Here is a 12266-nt window from a genome sequence, read left to right as displayed (position 1 = left end):
TTAAATCTCGAATTGATAATTAAATGAATAAAGTGAAAATGTATATTTAAAGTAGCTTTCTAAAATGTTTCGCATTTAATTTATACGTATTCAGAATTCGGGTACTTAAGCATGTGCACGATCAGCACAAAAAAATAGAATGTCTCTTAATAATACAGCACAAACGGTCTCTTAATAATTTCGCTTATAATGTATGAACATTTTAAAACAAATTATTGCTATATTTGTTTCGCTTTTATATCAGAGTAACTCTACAAGCTTTCAGACAAAGTATGACTGTATTCTGAGCTGAAGTTAAATAATATGCATATTCCAACTTTGGCTTCTACAAAGACGAGAAGGGGCACCGTTCATCAAGTCAAGTTTCCGATTTGGAACAAGAATGTGGTCAATAACGGTATTACACTGCCATCTTGTGGTAGTTTTCAAAACATTAATTTTTTTTTACTGAATTCAAATGTGATTCCAGCTTTTGTGATCTTTCTGCTTTGTGCAAATAAGATATATTTCTGGAAATGTATCTCACTGGCAAAAATTACAGTCAAACAATTCACACGAAGGAGCGACTTGGATTCAATAAGTTATAATTAATTATCAATTGATTTTCAATAACAGATATATATTATGATGGTGTAGGCTGAATTCTATTCATAATTATTTTTTATTTATGCCTAGCCAAGATGTACCTTTCAATACAACAGATTAAACACAACATGCTTACCAGATATGTTATATTATTATTTTTTTGTGACAATTTAAAAAAAAGGGTCTTAAAAAGTGGTCGGTCTTCACTTTCTTTTTCGTTTTTTTGCAAAGGACTGCCGGTGACTGATCCTGTGAAGCTATACTATTGCTTACAGCATGTTGGTGGGCCTCAGAGGGTCTGGTATTAAATCTGAACTGTGGCAGTGCACCAGATCCAGCGACGGATTCAGTCTGCTGATCGACTGTTCGGTCTCCGACGGTCGTCCTGCGCTCGGCGGGTTCACAGGCGGCGGTTGGACATTGTGCGCCCGCGTACGCGCCCACATGCACTCCGCCGAATGAGCATATCCAGTGAATAGAATTGGTCATTCCAATCTGAGAGACAAGGAGGGCTGGAATTAAAAAAATAAATAAATAAAATAAATAAATAGTGTAAAACTGCAAAGATGTCAGCTTTTCCATCTTAGGGGGTAAAGTATCTTTGTATATTTACTAAAATACAGTTGATTTGAAGATATTACATGTTCAGTTCCAAGTAGATATGATTTTGGATCTGAGTAAATCACATTCCACAACTACTTCTCACAGCCTGGCAGTAACTTTTTCTCTCTTTTTTTTTTTTGCTGCTGTAAATGTCTGGTCTCTGATCAGTCCTGAATGCTTGCACGAGGAAGCAGAACTTTGTGCCGCGAGATTTTATGCGTAACGGTGGAATACAGATAGCCTGTGACTTGAAACAGGTGTGAGAGGAAATGGCGGAGAGGTTCCCTTTATCACCAGTAGATGGTGCCAAAAGCTCACTTTTACACAGTTTTGACGTTTTATAGTCGAAAAATACTTTATAGAACTTCTGGAGGAAAATATGACTAGATGAGCTGTAAAATGCTAATTGCTGTCACCACCATTAAATAGCATCTATTGACATAGTCTTTTAGCTCAGATAAAATGTTCTACTGCGTGTTTGAATGGCCTGTAATACTGTTGAACTTCGAACTGTTGCTTAAATGCATACAGTGTTTGCTTAACACTAAAGCCAGCCTACTTCACCTTTAAAGTAACCTGCAGTCACATGGTCGACTGCAACCAGGAAGACGGGACTGTTAAGGGACCATATGTGTGTTCACAATAACAATGTTATGAATTGGGAATGTTGTACCAGTTTTTCTGTCTGTTTTGGCTGTTACATGAAAGTTAATACATTAAATAACAGAATAATTTCGGGACTTTTTTGTTAATTCTTCTCACATGTAAAAACAATTGCCTTCTAGTTTTAATAATTTCTATCTACACAAATATTGATGTACGCATGTTATAAAATATGAATATGGACATTTTTTGCTTTACTTTGCTTTCAGTATATATACAAACATGTGTTTAGTGTTACTGGGGAGGCCAGTCTAGCGCGGGTTTGCAAGCTACGGAAACTATTTTTAGGCGCGAGTTCTCCACAATGTCAAATGTAACGGGACTCCGCGCGTGAGGTCACGGCGGGTTGGGTTTCAGCCGCCGAGAGCGGCGGGGCAGAGCGGCGAGCGGAGGCAGAACAGCCCGATGGAGCCCGCGGGAGAGGGACGGCACGGCGGGGCCCGGGAGGAGGAAGAGGAGGGGGAGGAAGAGCGTGGGGGCGCCGCGTCCTCCGGCGACTCTGAACCCGAACCCGAGACCACAGCCTCCAGGGCCAGGAGGGTGTCCTTCGCCGACGCCTTCGGCCTGGACCTGGTGTCGGTCAAAGAGTTCAGCAGCAGGGCGGTATCCGCGGCGTCTGTTGCCGCCGACGACGATGACGATGCGGCCGCCGCCGTGGAGCCGGGCGGGCCCGACCCAGAGGAGTACTTCCTGTGCTCGCAGTTCTCCGTGCCGGCCTCGGCCGCCGAGCTCCTGGCCAAGCTGCAGGCGCAGCGCTGCGAGCTGGAGTGCGTGGAGCTGTTGCCCGGGACGACCACCCTGCGGGGCACGGTGCGGGTCCTGAACCTGAGCTACGACAAGAGGGTGCGCGTCCGCACCACTCTGGACGGCTGGGGCACCCACTTCGACCTGCCCGCCAGCTTCATCCCCGGGTCCAGCGACGGCGAGACCGACCGCTTCGCCTTCAGCCTGGAGCTCTCGCCCCCCGTCCCGCCGGAAGGGGTGCGGGTGGAGTTCTGCCTCAGATACGAGACGCCCCTCGGAACGTTCTGGGCGAACAACAGCGGGATGAATTATGTGCTGTTCTGTCAGCAGCGGGGGTGCAGAGATGGGAAGGGGAGGCAGTGTGAGGACACCAGCTTCAGGAGCAAGAGGAGCTGTCTGAAGTACAACAGGTGAGACCACCTGCTGCACCCGAGATACCGGCAGGCGCCTGCTCACATCCTCACCCACACTTTTACAGTTAAATATCTTTACAGTGAAACATCTTTCTGCATCCAAAATGTATAAAAACTACAGTGGAATTACTGTGATATTTGTGCTGTTCATCTACAGTAAAGAAAAGTCCACAGAAGCAAACACGCCAGTGATTTCTGCTGAAGCTACAGGTACGCGCTTCTTTTAAAATAAGTATAACGAGTAAAGAGAGCACACCTCTCAAATCCAAACATTCAACTAATTTAATTTTATTTTCTAGACGTGCCTCTCAGTAAACAGGAAGTGGAGGTCAGCAAGAAGACAGAAGAGCCTGCACCAAACCCGGATGGGTTTCAGGATGACAGCTGTCAGAAACCTTCGGTGAGGTCTTCCTCAGGCCTGAAACAGCATCCAGTCTATAACACAGACAAATATACAAGCGCATTTCCCGGATTAAAAGTCTCTCACTCTCGCTGCTGTTTTGAAGTGAGGATTCAATGAAGTGCGTAATTGAAAATATAGATTACAATAAAGGTAATTGGACCAAAAAAGAGGCCACACGGTCACACTGGGTGATTCTTTTGTAAAATATGATTGGCAGGTCATTCAATGTCTCGAAGTCACTTTAACATTTGCATATCCAGTTTGAATGCAAAACTTTTATGTACATTTGAGAATCTAACGAGGTGGAAGTGCTGGCTTGTGTCGTGCTTGTGGGTGAAAGTCTAAAATGATAGACCTGGTGTATCATCTGCCAAACCCTGTTTTATTTTCATTTTATTTTTGTATTCTGTCCCCAAGGATTTTCATAATCCTACTGACAGCATTTTTGATTTCATGCGAAGGCTTTTCTTCTTGAACCAGCCCCTTGTCTGCCCAGTTTCCCCAGTCATTTTCTGGCCTTGAACAGAACCAGCACCGTGGAGACCTTTCACTGCTTTTAAACAACAATCTCTTTCTCTAAATGAGGTGAATGCTCTCATGTTACAAAGCGGAAGAACTACAGAGAAGTTGTCATGGATTGATTTTGTTCCCCCACTACAAACAGAGACTACCATAGTGCTGGCAGTGCATTGGTGTCAAGCAGTGGAGCAAATTGGAGTTCTGTGCAATACAATATGCCTCAGATTCAATCTTAAAAGTGCCAAAGCCGATTGAGGTTCCACAGAGGTCCTTGTCTGTGTACGCGCTTGTGAGAAGCTGTAGAACCAACCGGATCATTCTGTTAGAATACCACATGACCATGTCGTGTCTCCATCACCGACCCAGCAGGGCTGAGAAGGCACACTTGTACAGTGCAGTATGAATAACGTTCAGCGTGTTCCTTTTAAGGCTGTCTTCTGAAAACAGTTTACGTTAGATGGCATCGGAATGGCTGGGAAATAATGGCCAGCGGGAGAAGGGAGGTGTTATGAGTGAGGAGGAAGATTACCGTGATGAGACCAGACACGGGGCGGTTTGGCTGGCCGCCATGTTTAGAACAAACCCTTTTGACTGGAGCAATAAGCAGCTCAACTGGTTTCACATGAAAGGGGAAAATGCACTTGGCCTCCCCATCAAAACAGAAACTGAGCAGATTGTTACTGGTGCATTAAAAGGCTTACAAGTGATTACACACATTCTTAAGATCTCCGCATGATCAATCAGAGCAATATAAACCAACAGAAATAGAGATTAACGGAACAAAGTAATCTAGATAAATCAGTTCATTATCATTTTGCCAATTATATTTAAATATTTCATCAGCAATAATTCAGGGAGTCTTATGCACAAATTCATTGGCTGACCCATTCTTTCTCCGCCCCGCTCTTGTTGACTGACAGGTGGAGAGTGGGCGGAACCCGTCGAGGAGAAGCAGACGCAGGGCGGCACGTCGGGCGCGGTTACAAGAGCGCAGCCACCGCGCAGCCGCGGCAGGGCGCGAGGGGTCCCCCGCTCAGGACAACAGGGACATGGACGGACAGGCGGACGCGGACGCAGGGCGCTCGCCGTCAGAGGTCTCCGAACTTCCACACGAGGGAGCCTGTATGATGTGGGACTGGAGCCAGAGAAGGAGGACGAAGGCGCATGACGAATTCTCCCCACAGGCGGGGACAGAGGGGCCGCTGCCACCCCTCAGATTCGCGGCTGACGCTGGAGCGGCTCTGGCCGGGCCTGGCGAGGACACCCACGGCCTCAGCGGTCCAGCCACGGACACGTTTGGGAGCGTTGAGGATGGACGGGCAAGTGCGTACACCACAGCAAGAGAGGAGGGAGCCCCTCAGGGTGCATTCTGGGATTTGGGAGCCCCTCAGGGTGCATTCTGGGATTCTCCAGCCCTCCAGGGAACTCTATGGGATTCAGACACTCCCCAGGGAACACTTATGGATTCGACAGCCCCTCAGGGTGCATTCTGGGATTCTCCAGCCCTCCAGGGAACTCTATGGGATTCAGACACCCCCCAGGGTGCAGCCTGGGATTTGGATGCTCTACAGAAATCGGCAGTCTCTCTATCAGACATGGCCAGTGGGCCCGAGAGCAGAGGGAGCCCCCAAACGGGGGAGGGGGACGCGAGCACACAGACGCGGGCTGCTGCTGACATCAGCGCCAGCGTGCGGGACAGTCTGGACGATGACATCACCGGCGGGAAGGATGGGGATCGACGGCACAGCCATCCGCTCAGCGGAGACGGGGGCGGAACAGACGCCCTCCAGGATTCAGACCTCCTCTGGCCCCAGAGCGACAGGGGCGGCGGAAAATTTAAATTTGAGACCTTTGTGGCCCCGCTGTACCACCAGGCTTTCCACGAGGCCAGGCCGGACAGCCGGGATGTTAGCAGAGGACTGTGGGCAGGGGGCCCGGCGTCTGATGACTCGGACGACGAGGGCCAGGTGGGCAGCGCAGACAGCTGCAGCCGCTTGACCGTCATGGCAACCGCTCAACCTCTCTTTCCCTTCGGCACTTACGCCCCGCCCGTTCACCCGCTCGGACGTTCGGGCGAGATTTTAGAGTCAGCCCCGGACAAATCGTTGGGCACGGATACACGTGCGCCCAAGCAAGAGCAGCTGGTTTATGGCCAGGATAACGCCGCACAGCCTCTCCTGGAAACCAGCGGTGCTGGAGCAGAGATTACAGCGCACAGCGGAGTTCACCAAGCAGCTGAAGGTGGAGCAGAGGCCGTTTCCGGGGATGATGTTCACCAAGCAGCTGAAGGTGGAGCAGAGGTCGTTTCCGGTGACGATGTTCCCCATGCAGCTGAAGGTGGAGCAGAGGCCGTTTCCGGTGATGATGTTCACCAAGCAGCTGAAGGTGGAGCAGAGGTCGTTTCCGGTGACGATGTTCCCCATGCAGCTGAAATTGGCATACAGGACGAGGAATGTAGAGAGCATTCGTTCACAGACAAAGCTGTAGAGGGGGTTCATATCTTAGAGGAGGTTGGAACAAAAACTGATGCAACGGCTATGATAGCAACACTAGCGCTTTCAAACACCAATGCTACAGAGGGACCTCCGGGAGGAGCCTGCAGTGGATTTACTCTCCTCCCTGTTTCAGCACGTACCGAGACTGAGGACAAACCATATGAACTTGGGGGAGGTCTTGTGACCTATACAGATGGTTTTGGTGAGGTGGGGGGAAATTTCTCTGAGGGAGAGGGACAGGAGGTCAGAGAAAAGCAAACAAAAAAGGAAGAGGAGTCGAGAAGAAACGAAGGAGATCGTGGCAAAATGGCTGAAATTTCTGTGGGGAGTGAAAAGGAGATAGCTGATTTTACTGGTGGAGGCACAGAAGGAATGTGGATGGAGAACAAAGTAAGTCTGGATGAAAGCCAGATGGTGTCAGCAGAAAAAGAAGAAGAGTTCAGTAAAACAGAGGCAGTATTGGTGGAAAATGACCGTCCTTGTGGTGAATACCTCATTAAAAATGAAGATCTCGATGATGAGGTTTCAGTAGAAGATGCAGGACCTATCAAAGATGTGTTGGTGGAAAATGTTGATGATGAGGTGTTGATGGAAGATGAAGAGATTGATAAAAACGTATCTGTTGAAAATAAAGATGTATTGGTGGACACTGAAGATGTTGATGATGAGGTGTTTGTGGAAGATGAAGAGCTTGAGAAAAACATATTGCTAGAAAATAAAAATCTTTATAGTGACAATGTAAAAGAAAATGAAGATCTTGACAATGAAGAATTGTCAGTGGAAGATGCAGAACTTGTTAAAAATGTATCAGCGGAGCATGAAGATGTTGAAAATGATGAGGGGTCAGTGGAAGATGAAGACCTATCTGGTGACAATCTAAACGAAAATCTTGACAATGAAGAATTGCCAGTGGACGATGCAGAGCTTGTTAAAGATGTATCAGTGGAACAAGATATTGATAATGATGAGAGGTCAGTGGAAGATGCAGAGCTTGTTAAAGATATATCAGTGGAACAAGATATTGATAATGATGAGAGGTCAGTGGAAGAGGAAACAGATAAATACGCATCAGTGACTGATGTAGAACTTGACAGAGATCAGAGGTCAGTGGAAAACAAAGATCTTTATGGTGAAAACCTAACTGAAAGTGAAGGTGTTAACGATGACAGGTTCTCAGTGGAAAATAAAGATCTTGACAGTAAGGTGTCTCTGAAAGATGAAGATCTTGATGAAGAAGCACTATCAATGGAAAATGGAGACGGTATCCATGAGGCAGGAGAAGGGGCCGCAGCAAGTAAAGATCTGTATGAGGTGAAATCAGAGTCATCAGCAGGAAAGAAAGATGATCTTTATGGTCAAGGGGAAGTGTTTTTTATAGAAAGGAAAGATGAGCACCATGGCGGAGAAAATGAAAGAGAAGATCTTGATGAAGAAGTGGGGGTGGTCTTCAGGGGACTGGGGCTTGATCCATGTAAGGACCTAAAAGCAGAAGCACTCGGAGATGAAGACGTTCATCTCCACACGGACAGAGCCGCGGCTGGTGGAGAGACAGAGGGGGACGTGACAGAAGCGGGAGAGGTATTTAAGGAAGAAGGGAAGCGATCCGTAGACGGGGAGGATCCCGATCGGGAGGCGGAGGAAGACAACGTCTCCACAGACTCCCTGACGGACGAGGAGATGGAGCTGCACATGCGGAGCGTGAAATCTGCCATCGGGCCGCCGCTGGGCCGCGCGGCGCTCGGGAGCAGCGGGGCCATGCCCGGCGGCGGCGCTGGCGGTAAGAGGCCGTCGGTGAGCAGGGCGAGGGTGCGGCCCACGGCGCTGTCGCCCATCAGCGAGTCCCCGAACGAGGACGGGGACGCTGCAGAGGAGCCGGGCCTCCCCCCGGCGGAAACGGCGGGAGATGGCGGCGCCGCCACCGCGGCACCTCCCGCCGAGGCGGTGGAAAACGCGGCCGGGTCGTACCTGTCCTCCTGGGCGGACGCGTTCTGGGCCAGCCACCTGGGGAGGACCTTCCTGTACGTCCTTCTGTGCGCGCTCTTCTTCTTCACGGCTTACCACTACGACTTCCTGGCCTGCTTCGCGCTTTACCTGTTCTCCGTGTTCTGGCTCTGCTTCCACGGGGACAAGCAGCGCTTGCAGGAAGCCAACAGAGGGAAGTAGAAGCCGGGCCAGTGTGGTTTGGCGGTTTTTGCGGACTGTTCCGATTGGCCCACAGCCAAGAGGCTGAATCTGAGACGTGAACACCTTACCGATGCGAGCTCCGAACTCACATTGTGGGCCGTGTGGCTTCAGTCAACTGGTCTGTCAATCAACGTGATTATGCACCTTATTTACATTTAAACCTGTATAAATCAGGGAAATGACCAAAACAGAAGGATCAGCACAATCAACGTAAGCAAATAGAAAAAAAAGAAAAATTTTTACAAGTCCATGCATGAACATTGTGCAAGAATCTCTGTTCTATGAAAAAAAAACACGAGTGAAAAGGTGGAGATGAATTTCTGATGATCACATAACCCATGTGAAAAAATAGTATGTTAAAGTAAGCCTGAAGTATACTATTTCATACGTAAAAATACTTTAAGCATAATTCAAGTTGATATCAATTATGCCATGTATACCATTTTTTCACATGGCATGCTATGTGCTGAAAGCTGAAAGAGGTTCACAGTTCAGAATCTGAAGGGCATCTTTACATGATTGCTGTATTTTTGCAGTGCGGTGCTTGCCTAGGCCTTCTGTGGCCCGTCATCTTGAGTAGTTTTGTTGTTTCATTTGTGCAATCGCATCTCTGTGAACGGAGTTGCTTATGTGAGTGGCAATGTAAACTGTTTTTGTTGGCTGTCGGTAGGTAATGCAGTTGTTTTCCGACGAGCATAATCACATCTTTTTTTTTTTTAAAGATTCTACTCTTTCAACACGTTCAGGTTGGCCATGGACAGAGATGTCGGGAATGATTACATACCTCTGCGATCCTCAAACTGCACTCCAAATTTGTGTCATCCTACAGCCTTATCTGCACACTGAAAAGCCACTTAATTGTCTTGTGAATAAAAAAAATGTACAATTAAAAAAAAAAAAATCCAGTGACACTGCACCAGTCACCGCGATGATTCTTTCTTTTTTCTTTCTTTTTTCCCCGACAGGCTTTTTTAATTGTGTGGCATCCGTATGCAAATGAGGCTGCCCACTTATGCAAATTTGTGAGCTGAGAGCCGCCAGCTTAGCTCGTGAAGCTGAGGTGATGATGTCACTAAACTGCGCTGTCACCATCAAGTACCAGAATTGCTGTTGTTGTTGAAATGTTTAATTTCCGTCTTGCACGAGAGGGAAATCAATTCACTGCAATAGAAACCACAGAGTACAACATCACAGCATCACTCTGATGGGAGAGGCCATCTCTGTCATGTTCTAAGGACCACTGAGTGAATGGATAGTGGATGACTGAATGATGTTTTTTTCTTCTTATTATTGTACTGTACATCTGCATGAGTATCAAAATGATCAGAATAATATAGTTTGTACCAGTGCTTTATAGAATTGATTCAGTTATAATCCTTGAACTAGCTTTTCCTCAGAAATAAATTTCATGTTAATAGTACTAAATAAATCCATTGCTGAAATCTTTTTCTTTTTCTCTTTCTTTTTTTTAGACCCATTTCATTTGTCCTCTGTTCTGTCTTTGAAAAAAAAGACTACTCAGCATTCATGATCTTACATGGAAAATTTCTCCCCCCTCCAAAAAAAGAATTAAGATTTGTGGGTAATGGATTACATCAAATATGGGACTCTCATTAAAAAAAAGAAGTCATGTCAAACGAAAAATGAAAAGCACAGATTCAACCCCATTCCCTTTGTGCCCTTGGGAGGGGGGGGGGTGTTAATCCGTCTCTGTGCTACTGACCTTTAGCTGAGACCGTTGCCGGGGCGGGTTGCCGGGGCCCGAGCGGGCCTGTATTTTAAGCAGACGTATTAAGTTACGATGTCTGTGCTCTGCGTCACGCTCAGCAGGAGATCACAGAGGAACAGCTGCACAGCTCCGAGTTCAGCACCCAGCGTACGGACATGGCAGCTGACGCAGTGCGTGCGCAGCTAACCACCGCATTCCGCCTTTTTAGCAACAGGACTCCACTAACAAGGCGAGAGGAACAGCACCTGACTACGAAACCCTGATGGAAATGTAATATATTGCAATCAAACTGACGACAAAATACATTTTATTGATCAGGAAAGATATCGCTCGCAGCTCGTGGAAATAGCGGACAGACCCGATTTAGGCATTGTGAACACGGTGGTGAGATTAGTGCTTTCTAAGAACCAGTTGTCTGTCACCCAGGGAGCTGGCCAAAAGTCAAGAAAAACCTTGAGTAGAACTACAGCCTGGCTTTTGATTTTTTTCATGGCACGGAAACAGCGTTAAAAGTTACAAATGATCTCCTGTTAAATGCTGACACAGGCCACTGGTCAGTATTGGTTCTCTTAGTTTTCAGTGCTGTCTTTCAAACTGTGGATCATATTCAACTAATTAACCACCTGTGTGGATGGGTGGGTCTGAATGGGTCAGCACTTGACTAATTCATTTCTTATCCCTTGTGAAGATCCTTCTTGGTGTCCACTGGTACATCCATGTCGTCAATAGCCCAGATTTCATGTGGGGTTCCCCAAGGTTCTGTTCAAAGCCCAATCCTTTTCAGATTATATATGGTCCCCCTCAGGCAGTCATCCATCCATCCATCCAACCATTTTCTAACTGCTTTGTCAGGGTTGCAGTGGCAACAGGGCAAACAGATCAGGGGGTGTTAACAGGGCGCTGCTGTAAAAGAGCATGCATGCTCAGTCAACCTACCCCGTACAAATAAAAGCTAATGAGTAAATACTTTTTTTTTTTTTTTTAAAGACCAGTCCCCGCTAACGCCGTGCATGCTTTGCTTGGTGGCTGATGGAGGCTTCTCTAAGAGGGTCATACGAGTAGAGTCTCTGGATCACATGCACCGTGGAGACAGGGAGGCAGCTTGTCACCTGAATTTGAACCCACCGCTCCTTGATCACAAGCCTAGTTACCTGGCAGCTGCCCAAGCTGGCTAGGCATTCCTGTGGACTGCACAGAGAGCTATGTCTTGCACACACAAACAGCCATGAGAGGGAGACAGGATACCGCTACACACTATACAATAAAACCGCCGTTCGTTAACCAGCCAGTGGCACCTCATCTTCATCGGACGTGTGATGTGACGGGCCTCCTCTCGATACTTATAAATTAGTATACATACATGTACGAGGTGCAAAGTTAATCAGGTTTCCAGACTTGCAAATGTGTGTGTGTGTGTGTGTGTGTGAGTGAGTGTCATATAATATGTGACATTATAAACAGAGTTGTGTCACAATTTGCATAATTTTAATTTGCTATTCTTAGTACACTGGACCAATACAATGTTATAAACTACTATGTGAACATAATTTCATATTCAAAATATTTATTTATATTTGGGTTTAAATATGGAATAAAAATGTTATATTTAAATGAATTATCTTTTTGTATAGGCTAGTCATATATATAGGTTACCGTATTCAGGAAAGCAGTGCTTGTACATGGATTAAAATCTTAAAAACAAGGGTAAATAAGTCACACTCAATGTGGGGGATATTTTTAGAAATGAATGACGCAAAAGATTTGGCCAGCAACTTGTGTGTATATGACTACGCTGGTTACTATGAAACAACTTTTCTTCTCTCTCACATATTAACCACTCACCAAAATAAAACTGAAACAGAACTATGCAATCATTATCTCCACAAATCTGTATCCTGTTTGAAGTACAGTCTGGGATTAGAGGTGCA

The 12266-nt window shown here is 46.6% G+C and overlaps 1 protein-coding gene across 5 annotated transcripts; it reads left to right on the top strand.

Annotated features, from left to right (window-relative positions):
• The first annotated feature begins 1143 nt into the window (after window positions 1-1143).
• On the top strand, window positions 1144-10296 carry LOC118218719. Of its 5 annotated transcripts, none has more exons than XR_004763531.1 (5): window positions 1144-3005; window positions 3166-3218; window positions 3308-3408; window positions 4851-8819; window positions 10082-10296. XR_004763531.1 is itself a non-coding variant. In XM_035401348.1 (5 exons), exons 1-5 carry the CDS (start codon window positions 2257-2259, stop codon window positions 8586-8588), a joined length of 4551 nt encoding a protein of 1516 aa, XP_035257239.1. In that variant the 5' UTR covers window positions 1144-2256; the 3' UTR covers window positions 8589-10055. The 5 variants fall into 5 exon arrangements, 4 of the variants coding, with proteins under 4 accessions (XP_035257239.1, XP_035257240.1, XP_035257238.1 ...); XM_035401348.1 differs by lacking the exon at window positions 10082-10296 and having other exon boundaries at window positions 4851-5322; window positions 5413-10055; XM_035401349.1 differs by lacking the exon at window positions 10082-10296 and having other exon boundaries at window positions 4851-6171; window positions 6268-10055.
• The last annotated feature ends 1970 nt before the right edge of the window (window positions 10297-12266 follow it).

This window comes from Anguilla anguilla, chromosome 19 (genome assembly GCF_013347855.1).
Source record: "Anguilla anguilla isolate fAngAng1 chromosome 19, fAngAng1.pri, whole genome shotgun sequence".
NCBI classification, from domain to species: Eukaryota; Metazoa; Chordata; class Actinopteri; order Anguilliformes; family Anguillidae; genus Anguilla; species Anguilla anguilla.
This window is presented reverse-complemented; position numbering and strand designations above follow the sequence as displayed.